General features: G+C 39.2%; 1 protein-coding gene across 1 annotated transcript in view; it reads left to right on the top strand.

The window, feature by feature from the left end:
• The window catches only part of ntrk2a (neurotrophic tyrosine kinase, receptor, type 2a), a 102,913-nt gene that overhangs the window by 54,740 nt on the left and 22,430 nt on the right, over window positions 1-25,743 (top strand). The window contains exon 14 of the mRNA XM_042488050.1: window positions 17,261-17,449. Within this exon, the coding sequence (XP_042343984.1) occupies window positions 17,261-17,449 (189 nt within the window). The remainder of the gene's footprint in view (window positions 1-17,260; window positions 17,450-25,743) is intronic.

The following is a 25,743-nucleotide window of genomic DNA, read 5'->3' as shown; positions in this document are numbered from 1 at the left end:
TGGTTATTAGGGAACATTTGATTGGTTGAACCTTCACAGTCAGTTTAGTTTGTGGGTTTAGCTCAATTATGCATTCATACTGTACAAAACAGATTAATATGCTCATAATTAGAGGAAAAACCCACAGTACAATCCCTTTGGGGCTGAGAAAATGAGAAAAATAATCAATCTGCCAAAGTACTAATTAGGCGTTGGAAACTAAACTACTTTAAAAAAACAAAACAAAAAAACATCTGAGTAAAGAATGATCAAAAAATGCAACAAACTGAATAAATAAAAAACAAAACGGTAAATAAAATTAATCGAAATAGCCCTGAACCAACTAATGATGAAAGTCAAAATGAATGGAGGAGGAAGAGCAGGAAGTGTGGCTGTGGGTTTTTTTTTGTGTGTTTATGTATGCATCTGTACTGTATGTATGTGTGTTTCTAAGACAGACCGAGAAAGACACTAAGAAAGATTGTATATTCTATCATGGAGGGGAAACTTCAGCCTCTACATTGTCTGTTTGTATCTAAAATATTCAAAATTCGTAGCTTCATCAGCAACTTGAATGTAACGTTTTGTGTCTGTTGCTATAAGTGGGAACTTGCATTTAAACTAAAGCTATGGAGGTTTTTTTTACATGAAAATATAGCACAAACATTACAGCCTGATCATTTACAGTGAGATTTTTTTCTATATTTTCATTACTGTATAGTTCCAAAGGGAAGTTTTATCAGTATTGGACAGCTATATCAGAAGAGAGTTACTTGGATAAAATCACCTGCCAAATATGTAGTCACTGGTATTTAAACTTTACCCATGAAAACAGAGAATGGATTGAACATGAGCCTAAACACCTAAATAGTAAAACAAGACAAATTAAAGCAAAAGTTTGACATTTTGTGAAAAACACAAAGAATAACATGTTAATTAACGAGCTGTACGAGTGCTGATCAGTGCATTTTGCTTCAAATCCCTCATTCAATACAACCACATAGGTCATATGTTTACACCTTTTGAATATGACCCACAGGAGCGTTTCCTGAATTAACACCCCCACAGGTGGATGACAGGATACCTCGTATATATATAAGCTTTTTCAGTTGCAGTTTTAAACACATCCTTGATGTTGTTGTGAAATGGCAGCGGTTACACAAAAACTGGAAGAAGATAATGGTTTGGCTAAAATAAGAACCTTTGTTACCAACATAATGTAATGTGACATATGTCACATACAACTATATGTTGTTAAAATATGTCAAAACTGACTTTTGGTTTCACATGCGACACCAACACCTGTCTCCTGGATAACAGTACTGTGTTTGCTTAACCAATCCACCTCCCCGCCCTCCCACTTTAAGCAGACTTTGACACTCTGAAATTTCACCAGGGTATATGGTATATGACGGTAACAACAGAGAAATACAACTGTACACCTTTTGAATTCAACATTCTCTTGGTCACAGAAGAATGACGAGGCTAAACTGCCTCGTTAACGCATCATAAAAAAGAGTTGGTTCAAACTCAACAAACAAAATAAAACTCACCTAAACCTTCTTGGTTACTCTTTTGAGTACTCTAGTAAGTAGTCCACTGTTCCAACAATCACCAGCTCTGGTTTGGTTGAAATAAATCCTTAATTCACCAAGCTACATGTAAAAAGCTCAGCTGCCTGTTTCACCAGTATAGACTGTAGACTGAGCTCTGGTGGTGCATGCTGTGCACTACATACAATGAGTTTAATGTAAAGAGGAGCATCTATATTTATGATGGTATTGAAAAACACACCTTTAGGATTTCTAAATACTCTGATATAACGTAATACCGTTATACCGCCCAAGCCTATTGTACTTCTTAGGCTTACTTCTTCCTTTATTTCCGTCGTAATAACTACGGCCAATAGAAGCTGCCACCTAAAAATAAATGTGAATATGGGTCATAAGCACTGTATACAAAAGACCTATGTGGTTGTATTTTGGAGGGGGACACTCTTGAATTTCGCTATTGTTGGACAGAGCCATGCTAGAAAATTCTCTCCATTTCCAGTCTTTATGCTAAGATAAGCTAACCAGTGGGTTGCTGTAGGCTGATGTTTAATGGAAAGACAGTAGTAAAAATCTTCTTATCTAACTCCCTTCCAAAAAGGAAATAAGTTTACTTCCCAAAATGTCAAACTGTCTTAAACCAAGTGTGAGACTGAATCTTTTTAAGTCAGGATTTACTTCACTGAGAATATCGTGAAAAATATTTGGTCCATATTTTAAGCTAACTTTGGCCAAATATTTTTTTCCTTTGTATAATAACAAGCTAAACATGTCAGGTAATTTTCATGCTTCAACTTGGGATTTTGATACCCCAAAAAAAATCATGCTATTTCATATAATGTTTTTTTTTTAACAGTGGCAAATTCAGTATGCAAATTGCTGGATGTCATTTAAAAAAATACAATACCAGCACCAATACCAGTACCCTTAAAGTGGCATTATTACAGTTTAGTAGTGAGGAATTTTCAGGCTATGATCCTTTTCCATAAACTGTGTATTGTGGCTTTAAAGCTGCGTTCAAGAGGCCATTCTGTATAATTGCTTAAAAGGCTCATTTGAAAAAGATATTTCCTTCTTCAGAAGAAAGTAAGGGTTTTTTTTCTTTTCAATAAAAGAAATCATTTATTGGTGTCCCTCGTGTGTAAATGTGTCTTTTTCATCTGAAAGTGCAAGAGCTTTTAGGTGTGCCTCTGTGTGTCAGTGCATATTTTATAAGGAGTGTTCCAATATTTATCAGTACAAAGGACTCAGACAGACACAATAAATGAAACTGACCGTCCTGGCTTTGAAATCGATGCCACGTCCAAATTCTCTTTCCTTGTACTTTTCTGTAAATCTTCTCTGTCTCTTAGACTCTGTCCATCTTTCTTCTGCACTGTGGGCAGAAACAATGTTTCATATCTTCAAGGCTTTGACTACATGACTATAAGGATTTTCCACAGTCCCGCTGTCCCAGTCTAATTAAAGTACAAACCTTTATTTTCTTTTGTATTAATGGAGTTTAGGAGTTTTAATGTACTCTGATGGGTTAAGCTTGAACACCAAGTATTGAAGGGCATTGCAGGAGGAGCTATTCAGGTCCTTCACTCATGTAAAAGTAACAAGACTAGGGCTGCACCTTGGAAGTCGCAGGCTATAATCATCAGTTGAAGATTTCGGTGAAGTGTACTTCTGGGCACGTTTTGGTCCCCAGATTTTGCTGCAGAGTGAGTGCTCTTGACTTTCATGCTACTTTTTGCAGTTGCAGACATGCAGGTAGCAGCACAGTTCCCAGGTTTTGCTGCATAGTGAGTGCTCTTCACTTTTGCGCTACTTTTTGTAGATGCGGACATGCTGCCAGTGGCATGTAGGGAGAGAGACCGAGAGACCGTATCTTAAGGTGAAGACAAGCAAGTGAAGAAGATATAGTCTCCTTTAGGCTTTTATTTGAGTGTCGGCAAGAAATAATGTTGCGCATTTGCGATCCGTTGTTAGCTTGCTCACCATATTACATGAACGCTGCTGTTACACTGTACATCCTGCTAAGCCCTGTTCAGACTTAAAAACTTTGTATGGAAAAAAATATTATTTGTATTAAACAGCCAAATCAAATTCTACTGGCATAATTCTTAGTCAGGTACAGCCTTATTTGATTTTGCGGCTACAAACTCAGCTTCCTTGGTAAATATTGAACGCACAGAGGAATTTACTTCTTCATTCAACTACATTAACCATCAACGCTGACTGGACATCCACATAAAAGCTGGTGAATTTGCCGCTAAAGTGATGTACAACTAATTTGTATTTAAATATGTAAATGCACTTTGTGACTTGCTACCACAGTGAATTAGAAATATCCAGAAAATAGAGATCTTAGATATTTCTACATTGATATATCTATATCTACATAGATATTTTTACCATTCATTTAAGTTCTTGGCCATGCCGGGTCAAGGTTTGTTAATGTAGATGAAAAACAAAGGTTGAGTTGTGATTCTGTTTTATAAATATCATCTAATAATTCCAGTACTTGATTATTATATTAAGCATTTTCCCTCATACTGAACAGATGCTTTGTGGAAGTTTTTTGGCGTTGATGGTCTGATATTACAGAACCGGAATCAACAACACACTGTCCTTTTTCTCAGTTTAATTTCTCTCACTGTCACCTCCTTCCTTGCTCCTTCGTTTTCACATCTCTGACCACCTCAGAGTGCTTTCAGTAGGAGGAATTGGTCTTCCAGTGTGTCATATGAGAAGGTGAATGTGGGTTGAATATTAAAAATAGAAAAGATCAGACTGAGCGGGCTACATGAAGAAAGAGAGAGAGGAAGAGAGGAGGATGTGGGAAAAAAAACAAGATGACGACGGAAAGCGGGGTGGTAGACACATGCATGGAGATGAGAAAGCAGATACATGACGCGAGACAGACGCAGGGAGACAGAGAGAGGAGAGGAAATGTCTATTTTTACCAGTGGTTGGTACAGAGAAAAGGGGAATGTGATAGGCCTCTGCATTAGGCCGAAGAGGAGGATGATTTTTGGCTTGTACAGGCAGATTCATACGGACATATACTGAACTGCAGTGTAGAGGAAATTCTATCCATCTACTGCATCCAGCTCACCATTTCTCTGCCCTTTTCTTCTCTGTCAGCTCTCTGTTCATGCCTAATGGTATATCTTCTTTTTATTTCCATTGTTTCTTTTTAAATAGTTTGCTGTTTAATGTATAACTTCTGTACCATTGCTATTGTCTTTCTTTCTTTGATTTCAGGAAAAGAAAGACATTTATAAAGCTATTTGCAATCACAAGCTGCCATTTATTCCTGAAATTAAACAAAAAAGCTCTATACTGTGTCAAGTAAAACATACACCAAACTGTAATAAATTGCACAGGTTAAATTATTGATTAATTAGACTGACAGAAAAACAACCAGCAGCAACTTGATAATCAATTACTTATTTTAGTAAGTCTATATGCCAAAATTGTGAAGGAAATAGGTTTTTTTGTTGTTTTTTGGGTGGGGGGCATTTAATGTAAAAACTATGATACAGAATACGATAAAAAATTCAAGGCCGATATCAATAACCAACAATCATGTTTGTTGTGACAGATACTAATTTGCTAGCCAATAATATAAGACTTACAAATGTGAAAAAAATGAGAAGAGATCAATAAATCAAAGACCAGAACAATGGTAAATTAATACCAGCAGTAAGTGAGACAATGTATAGCGTTTTCTTGTTTTTCTTTTTTTTGTGCTTGTTGTGCTTTCTTCTGACAGATACTCAGGTATGTAAGACTTTTTCAACTTTTTTAAGGTGAGCAATAATCAAGTTATAGTTTGGTTAAAATATCTTTAGTTGTTATTTATCAACAGGAAAACCCTGAAGCTACTGTGCTTCATTAGTGCTGTATGAGTGTGGTTTGATCAGATTTGATTGACAGTGGTCCAGAAACATACAAGCAAAAAAATGTGTGTGTCACCATCCTTTTCAAAAATAAATACTATGTGTTCATATTGGAAGTTTTTGCTCAGAGAAAGAAAAGATAGCGGTTTTCAAGCTTTTAAATATGCATTTTTCTTCTTTCCCTGCATTTTCTCACCCGATTTATCTCCCTGTATGTCAGCCTGCCACTCAGCAAATCTGCAGCTCTTACGCTCTTCTTTACTCTCCTTTCCTTTCTGCTGTCTGTCCTCCTCTGCCTGTGTCTCTCGCCTGTCTCCCTCCATCCCCCTTCCTCCTGGATCGATAGATTACTTCCTGTGTTCAGCATGGTGACAGCACAGTTTAGAGACCACTGAGTTCAGGTTACCAGTCATCTATGAGTGTGAGTGTATGTGTGTGTGTTTGTACGCATTGTGATGGGCTTAAGGGGTCACCGAGACCTTTGGGGTCAACAGTGGCAGCAGTCCTGTGTTTGCTCTGAAGCCTGAGTGTCTGCTTCACTGACTGCTGGGATAAAACGTCCAACAGAGACGGACAGAGAGGGTTTACATGAAGGAATTTCCTGTCTTTTTGATTTCCTGTCAATTGTTTTCTATCAAGATGTACATTTAGGCTATTATAACTTCTGTATTTGTATCTTTTACATGAAATTCAGTTAGCAACTACAGCCAAAATGGTTTCAGTTAGGGATGTCAGCGTTTCACTATCAAAAATATTTGTAACCAGTGACACATGTTGGTCTGTAGGTTAATTTTGATACTGTTCACTTTACTGCACTGTGCACCATCTGGGTCTGGTGCGAGCTACCTAACAGCGGCGCTCATTTGGCAATTAATGCTAGTAGCACCATCATGACCCAACGGTATTGTTAACAATACTAAAAGGGTTTTGCGGCTCAAAATTAAGCTGCTCAGTCACCATGGCTGCCTGACAGAAGACCATAGGGTGGCCACCATGTGTCCACAGCAACCAGGATAGTGTTACCAGAGGTAATTGCAAATGAGCAGCGCCATTATCTATCTCCCAGCCAATCTGGGTTGTGCGCGGTGCAGAGAAGCCAGAGCTAACATTAGCTCACCTGTGAAGAACGGAGAATGGGCAGTGTGTTTTGCCATGGATGTATTAAGGTGAGGTATTAAGGTTACACCCAGGCCACACTGCATGTGTGATCGGTGTGTGTTCACATTGTCAGCATTTGTTGTTGCAGCGCTGCTGCAGAGCTGCCTGCTGTTTTAACTACTGTATTTCCACAATTAAAAGCCCATACTCCACTCATTAATGAAGCCATTTATGAAGCCTAAAAAAACAGGTTCCCCAAAACAAGTCTTAGTTTTGGTAAAAGATAAAGACATATATTATATAAACACGTATATTGTGCACTAAGTAGACTGAAAATGGCAACACAGCCTGCAGAATAAAGCAAACTCACTGATCAGCGGTGCCGAGGGACAGGTGGACCAAACAAGAGCTTATCACTTGCCTGTTCAGTTCGTTATGTTACCTGATATCTCAGCCGTCCATCACCACCTCTGAAGCGTATCTGAACCCCATATTTCAACCAATCTTGTGCTCTGACCTCTCTGACTACCACCAATAAAGTAATCTCACGTCAAGAAATCCACTATTATCTGCTAACAACTGCTCCCGCTGTTCCTCTCTGGGCATAAGACAACCAAGCTGTTTTAACAGACTGAGTGACAGGCCCTGATGTCCTTAAATCCCATAATAGCCTCTCTACATCCATCGCCCTGGGCAACATGCGGCAGTAAATGGCTTCAGTTTGTCTGAGGTGTACCCAGAGAGCCTAAAAGAGATCAATACAGTCACTCTCAGTCATCGTTTTAACTCAGCTCCGGTGTAGGCTCCTGCCATAAAACTCCTGCTCCACTCCAGATCCCCAAACCCTCAGGCTCCCACAGCAACACCGGTGTCACAGCAGCAACTTAAAGAGCTAACGGATGGACTGTCCACATGGACGCATTCATAGCTTAATCTGTAGCTCTACTGCTGATTTTCCTTCAGCGCTGCATTTTGGCTGCACACAGTTGATTTAATTCCCAGCACCCATTTCTCTCCTATAAGTCAGAAACACTGAACCAAAAATTTCGACACCTGTTTTTCACACTAAAGCACTGTAGTTTCTATTATCCCCGTGACATTTAAAGTGGAGGGATTTTCCTACTTTCTTGACAAGGTTGTATAACTACTGTATGTCGACAAAACACATCTGCTCAGTTTCACTGAGCTTTTTATTTTCAGCACTCGACATAAACCTCTAATGAAGCAGGCCGGGTGGACTAGAGGTCATTAATTTAATGGTGTCACTATTCATGAGCTGTACTCTGATTGGATAGCAGTATTGTCCATCCTCCCTTGACAGAAACAGCTGTTCAGCCAGACACTGGGCCATTTATTTTTTCAGTAGTCCTTGAATGGCACTTTCAAATGATGCTATGTGATGATTAGTTTAATGCTTTAATGATGTTGGAGCGACTGTGGCTCAGAAAGAGAAAGAGAAAGTGATCAAAAGTTCGGCTGCTTGATCCCCGGCTCCTCCAGTCCATGTGCTAAAATATCCTTGGGTAACTGTAGCAGCAGGTGGCCCCTTGTAAGGATGCCTCGGCCACCAACGCATGAATGTGTCTGAACGGCTGAATGTGATATGTAATGTAAAAGCTCTTTTAATGGTTAGAAGAATAGTAATGGAAGTCCATTTACCCTATTTGAAGGACATATTCAAAATTTGATGTGTAATTAGTTCTAGATACTGGACCCCTACTCAGTCCAAAGAGCATATGCCTGTTTCTCGCCTCATGCATATGCCAAAAAAGTTTCTAGCGTATGGGCTTGTTTTTGTGGTATGCTGCCTACTGAATGTGCGCAGTAGTGTTTTTCCTACTGGCTCCCTACGAGTTTCTGCTTTGCACATAGACACGATAACAAAGATTTTAAGTCACTTTTCTCAGCTTGATGAGGGCTACCACCCTCATCAGTCAGAGACCTCTTAGCCATCTGAGGTTCTTCAAGTTGCGAAGTCTTTTGTTATCTCGGTGTACAGCGTACTTCTGGTAAAGTGATATCACACGTGATTATGGCTGGGCAGTTGATCAACAAGTAATTGAAACCAACATTCAGAACCTTTAACCGACGTAATCTTGTCGTTTTTTTTTGTTTGTTTTTTTTTAATTCTGTTAATCCTTGCCTCACTGGGGTTGCCAACTCCCACATATCTGGTGTGAGTGTCACACTCTGTTGGGCTCTGTCTAACGCTCTAGCAACACCAAGAAAAATCTCACGCCAAAACACTGTGACAGCAGAGGTGTTGAACAATCATGTAATGCAGTGAACAACTTTGACTCTAGAATACAGCTGAGACAACTAAGTCGTATTGTGCTTCCATGGCGTTTCATTATCGCGGATCCAACAGCTGATGGTCCGACTGCGTGGCACAGCAAAACAGACAAACAGAGCTGAGCTTCTCCTCACAGCACCAAAGTGTCTGAATGAACAAACGGACAAATATTCAGGAGTGGAAAGTGACTTCTTTGGACTTCTACAGACCTCTTTCTTTTAGTGACAGGTTTAGTCAGACTTTGGATGGAATTATTAACACCAGGATGCATCGTCCCGTGCCTCATCCAGCCGCTCGTCCTGAGCTCTCATTATTATTACCAGGGACAGATGTAGTAATTTGGGGGCCAGGGGCCACAGTCACATTGCCTTAGTTTCAACCTTTCTCTCACTTGAAATGTTGGCAGGCTGTAGGCAGCCATAGACAAAACCTTTTCCCCCCAGTAATATGATTAATAGCACACAGCAGAAGTTCAAGTCAGAGTCCTGCAGTCAGGAGAGGCCGGCCTATTATCAGCACAATGTACTAAAATTTACCTGAAGTTTGTTTAAGATGGAGCTTTTAATTCTGATATAATGTTTGGATAGTTACATAAATTATAATGCATCATATGTTTATTACACTTGAACACACCATGGTCAAATAAAACCCTGTCAGTGAACTAAGAGGGCAAAAAACTAACCAAAAAGCAAAATACAACATAATCCTTCATTAATCACAATCGAAAATGTTGTTCAATTAAACGTGATACTGATTTGAGGTAAAATCACCTGGCCCTACGTGTGATTGCAAATACGTACTGGGTTGCACAAATATGAGCTGCAGAGAGGCAACACATATTAAACACGATTCAACTTTCCCACAAGATCCATAATTTAAAGTAACCCACTTTCAAATGATCACATTCATTTCACAAACACATAATGATCAAAATACTGTGCCATTACCTGTTATTTGTAAGACTAAAAGACTTGCAAAATAATGACATAATAAGCACTTCAAATGCTCATCCTCCTGCCATCCACCTTTCAGTCACGACCTGAACTTTGAAAGCAGGCAATGTATTTTATTGACTGTTAACCTGCACTTCATCCCACCAGACTGCGAGGAGCTCCAGTCTCCACCAGTTTAAACATCGGTTCCATGTCTATTAACAGTGTCGGGTCATGACCTGACCCCACTTATACCTTCACCTCTCCTGTCCATCTCTCTCTTCCCCCTTCCACCTCCCAGCTCTATATCTTTTCATCCCCCTTTTACTAAGTCATTCCCCACAGACCCTCTGCCACCTCTCTTTCTTACACACACACACACACACACATATACATGCACTCTGGCTCTTGTTGCCCCTTGGCTTAACGGCATTTATAACGATCTGACCCTGAGACCTCTCTGTGTTAATGATCTTTAGCCACGCCCGACACAAACACACACACACACATACTGACAAACAATAACCATTGTGCTCTCATTGTGCAGCATGTTTTTCTTCTTCCCTTTGTTCAACTCAGAGCAGTAGATACTGCGGGCAATAACACAACTTCAACAGCCCAAAACAGCTTAATTCCTTGAACGCAAAATTTTTCCGGTAGAGACATTTGGAAATGGTTCCTTTTTGAACAGCCTGTTTTTTAGGACCGTCAGCTGTAACAATGCAAAATAGCTGCCTCCCATTTAGTGATGCTAATATACTGTGCACTCCAATATCTATACCATCATACTATATAGTATGGCAAAAAAAAATCCACAATGTATGCAGTCATATAGTCACGGGGGTCAATCTCCGTCTCTGGCGAGTTTGGCCAATGGTGTTTTGTTCTGTCTCCATGGTGATATGTGAGCAAGAGGATTAAAGCTCAGGGCGAAGTGTTATGAAGAAGTAGTATGTACCCATTGTCTGCCTAATGCATGCAACAACACATGCTATAAGACCAGCTGCAGTACGCACTAAAAGAAGAAAGGAAAAAGTATGCCATTCACAATGCACCCATAGTTTTTACTTTAATTTAAGGAGAAACGAAAACCTTCCCTCATTTAAGAAAATTAACAAAATGTTCTACATGTTTACGATTAGTTGCAGTTATCAACTAGCATAAAACTAGACAATAATTTAACTGTGCGGCATCCTTGGAATCAAACCACTTACTACCATACGGGACATCAGCTGATCCACTAAACTATCACTTGCTGCCTGCTAACTAGAGTTGCGCCTTATACCTACTTATAAAGGTAATAAATTAATATTCTGAACCAAGACAGCAAACTCTTTATTGCCTCCCAAATTGTTAGTGGCAGCACATTACAGCTTCACTGCTTCTATTTTACCTTTCTCAATTAAAGCCCTAAATATATACAATGAATCACTGCTTAACAGAGAGGGCCTATTCACACGCTAAAGCTGTGGTGATGAGCTGTTTGCTTTGGCCTCTTCATTAAGTTTGCATTCAACATAAACATAAAAATAACATAAACACATTAATTCAAACAATTGTATATGTGACACAAAAAGGCAATTAATCAATCTTTGCGGTTAAAAACTGCTAGCCTGGTTGTTTTTTTTACATCTACAGGTCCTCGTGGCTGGTGAGTCAAATTGTTTGGACACTGTCTACAAGATCATCCATAACATTAGGAAAAACTGCATTACCCAACAAAAATAAATGACATAAATAAATACAGTAATACAATACATAACAAAAACCCTCATATACTACTAGTAGAGGAGAGGGATTTAAATTGTTTTTATAAAGCAGCAATCTGTAATATGTAAAAAAGCGCATAGTTGCATATTTTGGTACATCAGAGAATTCAAAAAACATTTGGTCGACAGCAAACTGTTTGTGTCGTTGTTGGGTTTTTTTTAAAACAAATTCTTCCAAATGTGTTTGGTATTCATCTCTTTCGTTCCCCTTCATCATTCTTTAGGGCCCATTCATTCAAAGTGACACATTAGCATGTAGGTCTGATCCTGGACACAGACAGATGCTGCTGGAAGACATCACAGCCCAACACACAAACACACAAATAGTCACACTGCATATAAGCGTGCATATTCTCACACACAAAAAACAAACTATTGTACTCTCACTCTCATTCTTTTTCTCTCTCAAGGCCTTTTCAATCCTCACATGAGTCACCGGCACACACACAAGCTGGTTAAGACTCACACACACACACACACTCTCTCTCACACACACACACACACACACACACACACACACACACACACAAACAAACTCTCTCAGTTTCTCCCTCTCAATCAAGCCCTGTCAGCAGCACTAGAGCCTGATATGAGGCCAGGGACGGAGGAAATGAGCGATGTCAACCAGTGTTATAATTCAGCAGAACCAACCACATGAGAGGGAATACATCTACTGTATTTTTTGCTCATGGCAAATCAATCTCAACTCATAATACAATGTTTGCAGGCTTATACTGGTGTTTTGAAGAGGTTTGGAGAAGGACAGCGCGCGCGTGTGTGTGTGTGTGTGTGTGTGTGTGTGTGTGTGTGTGTGTGTGTGTGTGTGTGTGTGTCAGTGTCTGTGTCTGAATAATGCTTCTCTGTGAGGAGGCCCATGCTCCAACTTGTCTCTAGTGTATTTTTTTTAAACTGACACACACAAGACTGGATGTAAGCATCCAGTTACGCTTTTTAAGAGATCCTTATACACACACACACACACCGACAAATATGCACACACACTCACGTTGTCTCTCGTTCACACCCTTAAATCAGTGAAGAATGCATGAATGAGTTAGAAGCCTGAAATAGACAATCACTTGCAAGCTTTCATTACAGTACTTAGGACAATGTACTGCCACACAGTCATCTGCTAACCCTCCATGCACCTGAGGGATTCAGATCATTTACAAGCGTTGCTGGTTATCATGAAGTTATTTTGTTCATTCACATTGGAAGACTGTTTTCTTGTGATTTTATCATCTGCTGAGAGGGAAGTCTAAATTGTAATTTGATTACAGACCCACAAAATACAGACCTGTGTGCTGTTAATAAGTATTAAAAAACGATTAAGAAAGAGCAGGGGGGGAGAAAGTCGTCACCTTGCATCCATTCAAACTTTGGCCCATTGGGACTTTGAAAATGTCACCACTTTGGCGAGTTTCTCTTACCTTTGTAACCTTGTGAGCGTGTTTGGTAGGACAGGACAAAGAGCACAAACTCTTTGAGACAGAACCTTTTTAGAACGTTCCCCTGTCGAAATGCTGTCACGTGTTTGATTAGAGGTGACACCAACTCCTCTAAACCAGCTTATCCAACTGGTCCAGCCACGGGGCCTACTGTATATTTCTCCTTAGACATTATAATTCAAGGTCCACACATCTAATAAATTACCACATATTCAATTTTATTTATTCACAAGTGAAATGCAGTCGATTCAGAATGGCCCACGACCCACAAGTTGGGAACCACTGCTCTAAACAACTAGAGCGCTGTAGGAATAGATGAGAAGAATTAACAAAAGAGGGGAGATCTCCTGTCAAGTTCACAGCATAAATTTGAATAAGTCCCTGGGTACTCCATTGAAGCACCAAAGGACACTTGTTTTTTCATGTTTTTGCTTTTTTATCACAACAAGAAATGCAACTGTAGCAAGTATCTCACTATTACTATCCTCGTTCATATTTTAAGATATTATAAATTATATCCGGCTACAACAAAAAGAAGTTACAGTGGTAGTACAGAGGGTAGTTGCTATGAACTGGCAGGTTTCAGAACATTACAAACCTGCACATTTTAAGTCCTTGAAAGCTTCAAATCTCTCGTGAGTCTGTTCTGAACTGGGCTTTACATATACAAACACATAAATAATTTTTAGGATGACATAATTTGTGTCTTTCAAAATTTTCATGTTCACTTTGGAAAGATGAGTCAGCTTTATGGACTGTTTCAGTTTGTTTTCTTTTCTTTAAATTTTGGCAATGGATCATGGTACTGAGTACAGGTTAATGGAGCTTCGTCACAACAATTCCAATAACAAGTAATGGTAATAATAAGGGTATGGAACGAGCATAGTCATGCTTTAATAAAGATACTATTGATTCACATAAACAGGAACAAATGGCAGTCTACTGTGTTAAAGCCCAATGTTTTTTCATCCATCTATCCCAACCTTCTTAATATGTACTTAAACATGAGGTATAAATACATCAGTAATGCTTTTAAAATACCTACAGACATGTGTTTCAGACACTTTTTAAAAAATGTGAACCTATCTTTAAAGCTGAGAAGCCCACACAGTTCTGTTGTAAAACATTTTGTAGCTTTCTTTCTGTGTTTGTGTTAATCCATAAGTGGGAGAGAGTGAGCGTGGATGTCTGCCAGTACGCACTTGCATGTAGCTGCTATTTAGTGCAAATATTGTTTGCCTTGGCACTCAACCTAAAGATACAGAAAATTAGCAGCAATGTCATGAAGGTGTAGGACTGCAACTGACAAACTTGTGAAGACGGAATCAGCTTCACAGACTATTTTCACTGTCTTAATTAGAAACTAATAACACCTCTGTTCTGTTGCCAAAACAAACCATTTTTCTGTAAAAGGGTTGGGCTCTGTGTCTGACTCATGCCATCCCACCTCAGAGCCATGCCTCATGCTGTTACTGTCTGTTGTATGAAACATGAATTTTAATAACCGGTGTTTTCTTACTTGAATTAAAAGAGGTGAGTGAGAGAATTAAGAGTTTTGGTATAAAAAAATCGATGAGATGTAAAGAGATGTTTTCACCAGATAATAGCAGTATGAAAACTGGGAACCCTGAATCTGGATTTCCAACTTCTTGGTTTTTACTCCACCGGGTTCCTCGATTACTGGCATTCGTATTTTTGAGGGCATACATTAATTCCCCCGTTTACCCTCCAGCTTTGTGGAAATACACTTTCATCACTTTCTCTCTCTTTGACTTCATCACTAAATGCTGCAGAGCCTGACCTAAAAAAAAATAACCCAGCACTCAAACATGAAAACAACCACTGTTGACAAAGCACCTAGTGCTATTCTACAGGCTTGGCCCTCTAATGGGACTCTTACAGGCTTAGTCACTCATTTTGCAGAAATGTGCAAATTTGTTCTCATCCAAACAAGATGTCAGCACTATGAGAGCTTTTTATCCACATATCTTACAAACAGTAACATAATCTGTCTAACTCTGTCAGACGCTATTGTCGGTCCTCCCACTTCTTCCAGTGCTGCTGAAGATGTGTGAGTGTTGGCCGGTGCAGTGGGACTCGTGTGGTCAACCCAAGGATAAAACTCCCCCATAGCGAGAAGGTTATGTGGGGTGAAAGCCTGTCTGAAATACAATCAGTGCTTGTTCAGACTGAAAACAGCCCTGCTTTAGTTGAGTTGGAGTAACAGATCCATGAGTTTGATGGTTTGTGAGCACTAAAAAGAAAAAAGATACCTGAAAGAAATCTGGAAAGACTGAAAAAAGCTATCTTATCTTTCATCACAACGGTCACCAGGTAAACAGCAGAAATACAACGCAACAAAGTCATCTACTAGGAAGGTACATTAGCTTGTACAACGTCTCGCCGAATCATGTTTCAAAACTGAGCCAGGTTTGACTTTTTGCCAGACAACCCTGCTTTTTTTGCACTCACACGCTGGCATCCTTTAAAGATGTTGGTTCCAGAAAGTAACAGAAATCCCCAATTCTGACGGAAAGGAGCGAGAGGAGTGCTTTAATCATACTGACGCGTTAACTCTTTAGAGTCCTATTTAAAGGTGAAGCCTGTGTGAAATACTACGGCTGTGCCTAACTTAGAATTATGTCTGCTGAATCAGATTTGGCTGTTAAATATGAATATTCGACGGTTCAAGTTTTTTTTTCCCATGTAAAGTTTTAAAGTTTGAACGGGGCACAGCGGGATATTCAATGGGATGGCTAACGACACACTGGCAATGTACAACATTTTTAGCTAAAACTGGATATCAAACAAAAGCGAGAGACTGTGTCATATTGAGTTGCTTATCTTTGTGCCTTACAGTGGAGAGTCTCTTCCTGCTCTGTGCCACTGAAGCCGTTAGCAAAGAGTAGCATGACAGTCAAGAGCACTCACTCAGCAGCAAAGTCTGGGGACCAAAATGTCCCCAGAAGAAAACTGCACAGGACACTGACGAGCAAAAGAACAAAAAAAAAACAACCCAAAAACAACTACTTAACTTGAGGCAATCTCAGTTGACTGAGGGATCTCCAACTGATCATTCCAGTCTCCGACTCTCAGGGGGCAGCCCTATTAAATACGTTGATAGTTATAAACTGTAACTCTAGGTCTGTGATCACAGTTAGAGCAATGAGTCTCTTTGCCATCTCACAAGTTACTGCAAAGTTAGGTCATAGTGTTGCTAAAAACACATGAACACAGATGTCACTATCCATTTTGTAGCTTATATGCCAGTGTTTTGGTCAAGACCACCTTAACAGAGACTAAGGCAAGACCAAGACCAGACCCAGAACTTCCAACACATTTATTTGTGGCAGCCTGCTACGATTAAAACATTAGTCACTGCATACTTGTTTTATGTATTTGGAGCTATACCATTCGTTAGGAGCACTAGTATATATATACACGAAATGGTATATATTTTTGTTTACTGTTTGGTTATTCGTTTCACCAGAAGCGCAGAGTGTACTCTGGGCAAAGATAGAGCAGTAAAACGCCAGGCGCAGTGAAAGTGAAACTTAACCATTCATTGTGTTGGGTGTTAAAGTGTGCTTTCACTCAGCCCTGCAGCAGCTGTCCCCTCATTCGTCTATCTGATCAGCTCACAAAGAATCAACAGATCAATAATCCACCTCATGACTGAAACTTCAGAAACTGTTGCTGAGGAAAAATAAAACTGATTCAGGGTTCTCTCTGCGCTGTGTTAACAGACCAGCAAAACTACAAAATTTAGAGGGGACACACACACACAAGATAAAAAATGTAAAGTTTGCTATCTTTTCTCAACAATCCTTTTTTTCCACAGCTAATTTAGTGACTTCCCTGTAGTTGTGGTCTTGCTTGGTCTTGAAATAAAATCCTGAGCCCTCTGTGTCTGAGACCAAGACAGCATTGAGTAAAAATGTGGTTGAGACATGACTAGATTGAGACCTCCGAAAAAGCGGTTTTGACAGCAAGACAGATCTTGAGTACAACACTGTTACATGCTCAAAATAATGTTATGAAATACAACTGACATTTCTCCTCCTTTTAAATGACTATTGTGATCAATAATAACAGCTTAACCTACCCACTTTATGATCTCATCTCCTCAATCTCTGCTAATAACAGCTTAACAACTTAATTCATTCTCTTGTGTCCTTATTCTATTAACATGTCTGCCATGTGCACTGAAATGTTGTTCTGACTGTCTCACATTCAGGACCTCATCATGAAGACAAACAAACTGAAACCCACTCTCTCTGTCTGTGTCTCTGCTCTCTCAGGACCATCGTCGGTCATCAGTAATGACGATGACTCGGCCTCTCCTCTGCACCACGTCTCCAACGGCAGCAACACTCCCTCTTCCTCAGAAATGGGCCCTGACGCTGTAATCATCGGCATGACAAAGATCCCGGTGATAGAAAACCCTCAGTACTTCAGGAGCACAAACAGCCTGCTCAAAACTGACACGTGTAAGTAAAAAACAAAACAAATTTATCTTTAATGTGCACCCAAATAAACTATGGTAAACATGTTAATCAATCAGTTATGAGCTATACGCTCCTAAGTAGCCAAGCTAACTGTCTTTGTGTGATACATGGGGGTTACCATGGCAACATCATTCCTGCTGTCATGGCAATGACCTTGGTGCTGCAGATGATAAGCTGTCAATTCTGAGGGAGATGTGGGAAATAGAAAGTCTATTTATATGCGACTGTGTGTCTTTGCGTGTGTGTGTGTGTGTGTGCGTGTGTGTGTGCCATCAGTATATGATGGGAACAAATTCATTCATATATTCAAAACATCCATGTATGACTTATACACAGACATTACCAGAGCCGAAGGTTGGTAGCTCTTTTATTTTTTAAGGATGACCAGCTGCCAATTTATCTAACCGCACAACACTTATTAGGGCTGGACGACTAAGCAGTCATGATAATTATCTCCATATAATTTTCCTCAGTGGTGGTTTAATAATGTTCAGTTATCCCTCCACATGGCTCTGTGATATCGCTTTAAAATACTATCGCAATATTTCAAGGCTATATTGTGATACACGATATATATCGCGATATTTTTAAATGTCCTTTAAAGTTTAAACTAATGTTAACTACTAAAATGAAAACATGATTTAAGGAGCTGAAGTTACGATAAATTTAAAGTAAAATACAGTTAAAAGAAGTAGCTTCTGTCAAATAATAAAGTTGACTGCACTACTGTTATGATAACAAGAAGGCCAAATCGGCCAATATTCTCCAGCCTCTAATGCATAGAGTAAGGTTATAACATCACAACAACATTCAACAAGCGCATTTAGTTATTTTTAGTGTGATTATTTTGACCATGGATAATGTTGCACTGTGAATTTGCCACATAACTTCAGCAGCTCTAAAATTGACTCATCTGATACTAATGATCAGTTGGCAAGTTAACGTGACTGATAAACACGTTATTTCATATAATGACTTACAAAACATGACTAGAGGTAAATAAATGACCCCGCATTATTTCATGATGTTATCAAAGTCTGCCTTTCATTATTTTTTTGATTGAGAAAGGGTTGAATTACAAACTGTGGGTGTAAAACTTGGGGGAAAAAAAACTGACCATAGTTAAGATTTTTCTTTTGTTCTTTTGTTTTGAATCTACCTCAGATTTGTAAAATGTTTTGCTCTTTGGCAAATTATGTCACTTTCTAATGAAAAAATTATATTATATATATTATATTTTACAATTTTCCCTATGATTTTTTTCAACTTTCAATCAAGAGCAAAATCAGCCTTTAAATTAAAAAAAATGATTGATGTTTTTGGTGGATAATTATCGATATCGACCAATTTGAAAATTTTTATCATGGTAACATTTTCAGCCATATTGCCAAGCCCCAAAACATACCCAGAAAAAAAGTCTACATGAGATCTATTTTGTCAATTGAGCTCAATTGAACATCAATATGAGATTTTGACAATTTTCTCATACTTCTTATATTCAGCTCCTAAGAAATAGCCTTTCTCTTGTCTCAGTGTGATCCTAATTGAAAATCATGAAAAGCTCTTTTTCCTCTCACTGCAGTTATCTTTATTTGTCTGAAATAATCAGCTCTTGAGATAACAGTAAGATCCATGAGAAATTTGAACATGTCTCAATTCTGTGTATTTTATCTGTTCTCAGTGTTGAGAAACCTCTGAGAAGCCTATGGGCACAGAAAAAAACTCCTGCTTGATTTATTCCTTTGCTCCTTATTTCTCCTGAGGTGGGCTTTCAGAGAAACAGATCAGAATTGATTTGTCTCTACATAAAAAGCCAATTTATTACTTAAAGACAAAGAAAAGACTATTGCAAGCAGGATAACTTTCCTCTGGGTACACACAAATTCTGCAAAGCAAAAGACAAAAGGGCAAAAAGACAGTGGTAAGGTGAAAGAGACAAACAGAAATAGCAGAGAAGAGAAACACAAGGAGAACAGAGGGAGACAGACAGAGCAGCAGTCAAACAGACACACTGAGAGCACACAAGGATATTGACCTGGTCCATCAACATGACATTAGGATTATTGGCAAGTAATAAAAGTGTCTCCAGGCTTTGGCCTTGTGTTGCAGTAAATTATGGAACCGCGTGTGTGTGGGGGTGGGCTCTTCTTTTGCGGGCACGGTTGAAGGAGATATAATAATGGGGAGGATTGGGGGTTGACCTCTTCAGTGGTGCGGTATAACTAAAAGATAGACTGGGATTTACAGCCTAAAGACAATGATGAAAGCGCTGCGGATCAATGAAAGTCAATAACGTACTGCTGCGTATGTGTATGTGCCTGAGTGTGAGTTTCTAATATATGACAGCCATTACAACTATTACTCTGCATGCTTCTTTGACTCGCAGACAGGCGGCATAAATACTGAGAGGATCTGACCGATTATTTGGCACTCTGCCTCCCCCGACCCAAGCAATAGCCTTTGATGGAGACAGTTTGGCAAAGTGGCACTAGCTTGCCTGCCAGGAACTGAACTCCTTTTTAAACACTGGCCTTAACCAGCTTGCGGCCTGTAATATTGAATACACGTTTCTGCTTAAAAGATGGCACGGGCCTCTTCCTGGCAGCAATAAAGCAGCAATTACTCTGCAGAGATGATGGATCCGTGTGTAATTACAGCAACTGTTAGCTGTGTTGCAAAGCCTCAGTTGTGCAGCTTACCTGAACACCTCATTAACAATAATAACATCACAGGAGCAAGCCTGGTTGGAGAGCGTGTCGCATACATTAGCAAAGGCTTAAGTTAAAAAAACCCCGGGACTTGCAAAGGTTATTAATATTGTGTTTATGTTTCTCTAACCCCTTTATCAGTACAAAGAATGCACAAAGGCTGTTGGTGGTGTGCATGTCAAAAAATTTGAGTCTGAATTTCAAATTTGAGTTTGAATTTTAAAAATACTAAGATCATGAAATCAATTCTCAACTAAGAAAAAAATATCTCTATTTTTTTCTCTAATTATTTTGATTTTTCATGTTTTCTTTATTGAGTTAGCCGTTAAAGCTTTATTTAAAGCAGCTTTTCATTGCAAGAAAGACAGTCTTTTCATAAAACTCAGCTGTCTATGCAGTGAAAAGATGCACATACTTTTGCAACTGGTGCTACATGACCAGAGAAAACAGGCTGTGGCATTCGCTTTTGCTCAAGAGATAGAAAACCTACAACTTCCAGAATGCACTGCATCAGACCAATAAACACTCAAGCTGGTGGGTGACAGGATGCTAGTTTGGCTGTTTTCCACTGGAAACAATATGATGGCCAGCTGGTAAAAAATGATCTCTAACTGCAGTTAAATAATAAGTAATCTCAAATATGTTTTTGAAAACATTTTGGGCAACTTTAGGTAACTTACAGGAGGCAAGCTGTTTCCTCCCGTTTCCAGTCTTTGTGCTAAACTAACTGACTTCTGGCTCCAGCTAAATATTAACCGTACAGTCACGAGTGATATTAATCATTTCATCTAACTATGATATGAAAGTGAATACTAACATTTATCATAATAAAAGACAAAGCATTCCCTACTGAATGAGATTTAAACATACTGAGTCTCAAAATAGTGTGAAAAGCTTTTAAAATAATTAGCATGTGTACGCTTTTAATTGTAGAAGTCATTCTACATTTCAAATAAAGGTGCTAAAACTCTGAAAATATAAAGGAATTGACCTCAGGTTTTGCAGTCAAAGCTACAGCTCTGAACTAACGGAGGGACTTTTCTTTCTCCATACACCTTCCTCTTGGCTGTGTGTGCAGTACCTCTCAATTTTTCCACCGTTTCCATCCCAGCAGATCTTCTGGGGTTTGTATTTTGTTGTATCTAGGGAATGAGGATTAAGATTGTTCTGGAAAATGTTAATCACACATAAGCACATGCGTACAGTACTTGAAAACACCCATTTGCACACACGCATACACACACTAAGCTTTTGAAAATTTAGGTCACAATTAGCTACACCTCCTGATAGGAGGGCATATAGTTGGGAGCGGTGCAACGAGGTGCAAAGGGAAAGAAAAGGATAAATTAGAGTCATGACAGTGTCTGCATGAGGAATTTGATGGAGAAAATTTCCGTTGGTCCTGTTTTTAAAGCATCTGTCAAACACAACTGCATCTTTGACCTATCTCTGTGCCTGATTCAACGCAAAGTTTCCATACTGTTTTATGTCAGCATCCAGGGTCATGGAAAGATTTTGGGCAGATGAGACAAGAAGGGGAGGAAGAAGAGGCAGATGGGAAAACGGGGAATAATTATGTCCCGAGACATTAATTTCTTCGGTTGTTTATAAGATGCTGATTAAGGAGGATAGGTGTGCAAGGCGGCTCTATAGGGAGGTGTGGAGAGGACAGATGGGAAAATATGGGAGAGGAGGTGGTTGATGGGAAATATCACTCCTTTTGATGTTAATGTTGTAAACGCCGTCACAAACAAGTGATGGGAAAAGAGTGATGGCGCAACAGAATGGAGGAAGAGCATGTGCTTGCCTGGCAGTTTAGAGGAGGTTGATTAAAAAGTGATAGGTTTAGCAGATGAGGGGAACGGCAATAGGGAGGAATAAATGATGGAGCAGCGGGATGCTAAAAAAAGGAAAGTGAGAGTAAGATAATGAGGCTGGATGGAGGGATGCTAAATGAGAGAAAATGAGCGAATACGATAAGCATGGAAAACGGGTACTAATTAAGAAAAACATCAGAGAGTGAGAGTGTAAAGTTTGGCAAATAGGGAATAATATTTCTGTAGATCTTAATTAAGGATACTGATTGAGGAGAAGACGGGTGATGTGTTGCACTGCACAAAGAGATGCAGTTTAATAATAAAGGCAGCGTGGAAGAAGGAGTGTAAAATTGGCAAAGGCAGACAGCTGGAAAGCAGAATTCATGAGCGATATGAGGCCATAAAAAATAAAATAACTTCATTTTGAAAGTTCTTGATTGCTATGCGCTGCAATTATGGAAAATTCTTGAATACATGAATGTGAAATTAGTTGCGATGGCACATTATAAATCTAACAATAAAGACAAATTTGGAAAAACAACAGGAAAGGCTGTGAGAACAACACCAAATCTTGCTGCCAAAGAAAAGAAAAGCAGTAGTGGGAAGCACTGGTCTGCACACATCAATTTATTTGCTATTTGAGGGTGTTAATTAAGGAGAAGTGGTGCGAGGCGTTTTCATGGGTGAACGCTCATTACACAACCTCAGTAGGAAATGGTGCGGTGAGGTAATTAGCTGGTTAAATAGTGGGTAGTTGGCTTGTGGGGATGTGGGTTTATTGTGTGCTGCTGCTGCACAGGGAATTGTGGGTGCACTGAGATCTGTGACCTGCTACTGTTGTTTTTGAACTGCAAATAATCATGCCATGATGAATAGAAAAACACAGTTTTTTGTGTATTCATATAAAATAGTGACATTTTCCACAGGGATACATCCTCAAACTTAACCCTGTCTCCTTTAATCATAATGTTTATAAAGTAATAGTACTAATTTGCACATACTGTAACTTTAATTGTTAATTGACAACGTATTTTATTTTTTTCTCTACAATATCTGCTCTTGAGCAGGAATGAAAAATGTAGCCTACTGGAATATTTAACTCAAAGAAAAGTATTCGCGTAGCAATGCACTAAGATAAAACTAAAACAATTATACCAGTTAAAGGTCCAGTGTGTACGATTTAGGTAGTATGTTTTCTTTAGGTTATAACCATGTAAAAATTAGAATCCTTGTGTTTTAATTCACTTAGATGAGCCATTTATATCTACATAGGGAGTAAGTCCACCATGTTGCACCGCCTCGTCTCTACTGTAGTCCAGAGCGGACAAACCAAACTCTGGCTATAGATATGGCCATTTGCATTTTTGCATTAACCACAATAGTCAGCAGCCATTCTGCAATGAGTACGTCTGAAAAACACTACTTTTTTAATGTGTAGCTGCTTTATTCTGTGTTTTTGCCAGTGTAAATCCCCTGGTGCATTTGTTTTGGAGCAGAAGACACCTTTGCAAATATTATATAAAACCTCCTGAACATCTGGATCTAAAGTCTTAAGAAATATCAGAGAAAAATGGTGAACACATAAGCAGGTGCTGGGCTAGCAGCGTTACTGCAACATGCCAAATAATGTTGGAGAACCACTAATTTGTAACATGAAACTGATTTTTTTACTGTTCTTACTGATTTAAATCACAAGGTCCGTTTATTTTTAAAGGAGAAGAGATTTGCAGATAATTCAGCTTGCTGGTGGGACTACATGACAACAAGGTTGAACTTTATAAAAATCACGGCTCAAATAGGCTTCAAAATAAAGTGCATCAACATGTCAGGAGGCATCACATCTGTCCACAGAGGCCATAAGCCCAAACTTTGCAGCCTGTCCTGATATGTGATTATCAACTTATAGCCTAACACAACAGCCTCTCTCAGTGTAAAATAACTTGAAATAACCATAAAAGATGACAAAACTCAGTTTAAGCCAAGGACACAAAAATGACCAACAACAGATTAAAAGAGTTATGGACACCACGGCGGGTGCAACAAACATCATTAAGCCCCATAAATCAAATAACATGACATATAATTAACAGCAGATCAAACTTCAGCAAAGCAGACAGCACTTGTAGAAACATATCTGGCCTAATCTCAACAAACACACATATAAGGCCCTCAGCAAAAACACAGCGTCAGTTTTCACACAAAGTGCACACAAGGCAATGTTGCCTCGCAACGGTGATGCTCTGTGGAGCGCGTGTGTTGTACTCACCTGTCTGACCGCCAGTCTCGTGCACCGCGAAGTCCTCCTTAATCTGCTCCGGGTTCAATGTCTCTGATCCGTCATTCCCGATGCAAAAGTCCGCTCCACAGGGCTTCTCTGTCCCAGTATAACCAGTCCACCTGGCCTCTCTGTCCTACTGCCTAGCTGCCACCTGCAGCAAAAAGTCCTCGCGCTCTTGAGTGAAGGTAAAAGTTCCTCGCTGAACTCGGAAGGATCCTCAGTGTGAGCGTGTTAGCATTTAGCATGTTGGCACGCACCTGCTGACAAGCAACACCTGGGTGTGTTTGGTTTCGGTCACTTCCAGTGCTCGCAGACTGATTTATTAATGTAGCTAACATGCAAACTTTTTTTTTTAATTATGCGGAGGTGCACTAGCCCTAACCCTACTTTCTTCGTTGGCAGCCTCACAGCACGGATGTTGGCTGGTTGTTACATATGTTACCCTGAGTCTGTTACACTCACACCTGTCCCCCGCAAAACAACTTAGGTAGGAACCAAAATTAATCTCGGACAAAATTGGCATGACACATACATTTAATTTGCGTGACTGATGAATCAAAGAATAAATTAATAGTTAAAATGCAATAAATAAAATAAGTATTATATGTAATAATAAACCTTAGTTCTGCAAGTCTAATATAACAAAGTGGAATTGTTCTTGGTAAAATAAAGGCCAACTACATACATTTTTACCACCGTATAGCCGACTGTAACAACATGAAATAGGCTGGTGGTGGAGCCATTCTTGAGTAAAAGTACATATAGCTTACCAGAAAATGACTTGGATCAGCCTACAAGTTAAAGTCACCTGTAATGTAATATAATAGTAGGCTTACTTCAGTAAAAGCCTTAAAGTAGCCTATTAAATTTTTACTATACTTAAGTATCAACAGTGATTTGGGCTAGGGCAAGTTTAGGATGGTAATAGAAATTTTTTTTTAAAAAAGCAAATGGTCAGAATTCTGGGGATTATTGAGTTTTTTTTCTTCTCAACATGTACACCACCTTAAAAATAGTGTGCATTACACTTGAGGAACAAGAAGGTCTTTTTCACAACTTAAAGGATTCATTCATCCCATCCTTCTTTCCAGCCCTGTTTTGTTATGAGTAACAAAAATTTTAAGGGGACTTGTATTGGAGTAAAAGTATACACTTTATTTAGGAAATTTAGGGGAGTAAAAGTGAAAGTTGAAAGAAACATAAACACTCAAGTGAAGTACATATACTCCAAAACAATATTTAAGTACAGTAACTAAGTAGCATTACTTTATGACATTATGCCACTCTAAAATAGTATGGTAAACCTCAGTGATTAAAATAACCTGGGTCTGTTGTCATGTGTACAACTAATGACACTTGTCTTAGGAGCCAGAGGGTCGCTGGTTTAAGTATGAAGTGTTGACTGCCAGCTGTAAAGGTGCCAGTTTGCCTCCTGACATGCTCTTGAGCAAAGCACCAAACCCCCAAACCAAT

This window comes from Plectropomus leopardus, chromosome 6 (genome assembly GCF_008729295.1).
Source record: "Plectropomus leopardus isolate mb chromosome 6, YSFRI_Pleo_2.0, whole genome shotgun sequence".
Classification (NCBI taxonomy): domain Eukaryota; kingdom Metazoa; phylum Chordata; class Actinopteri; order Perciformes; family Serranidae; genus Plectropomus; species Plectropomus leopardus.
This window is presented reverse-complemented; position numbering and strand designations above follow the sequence as displayed.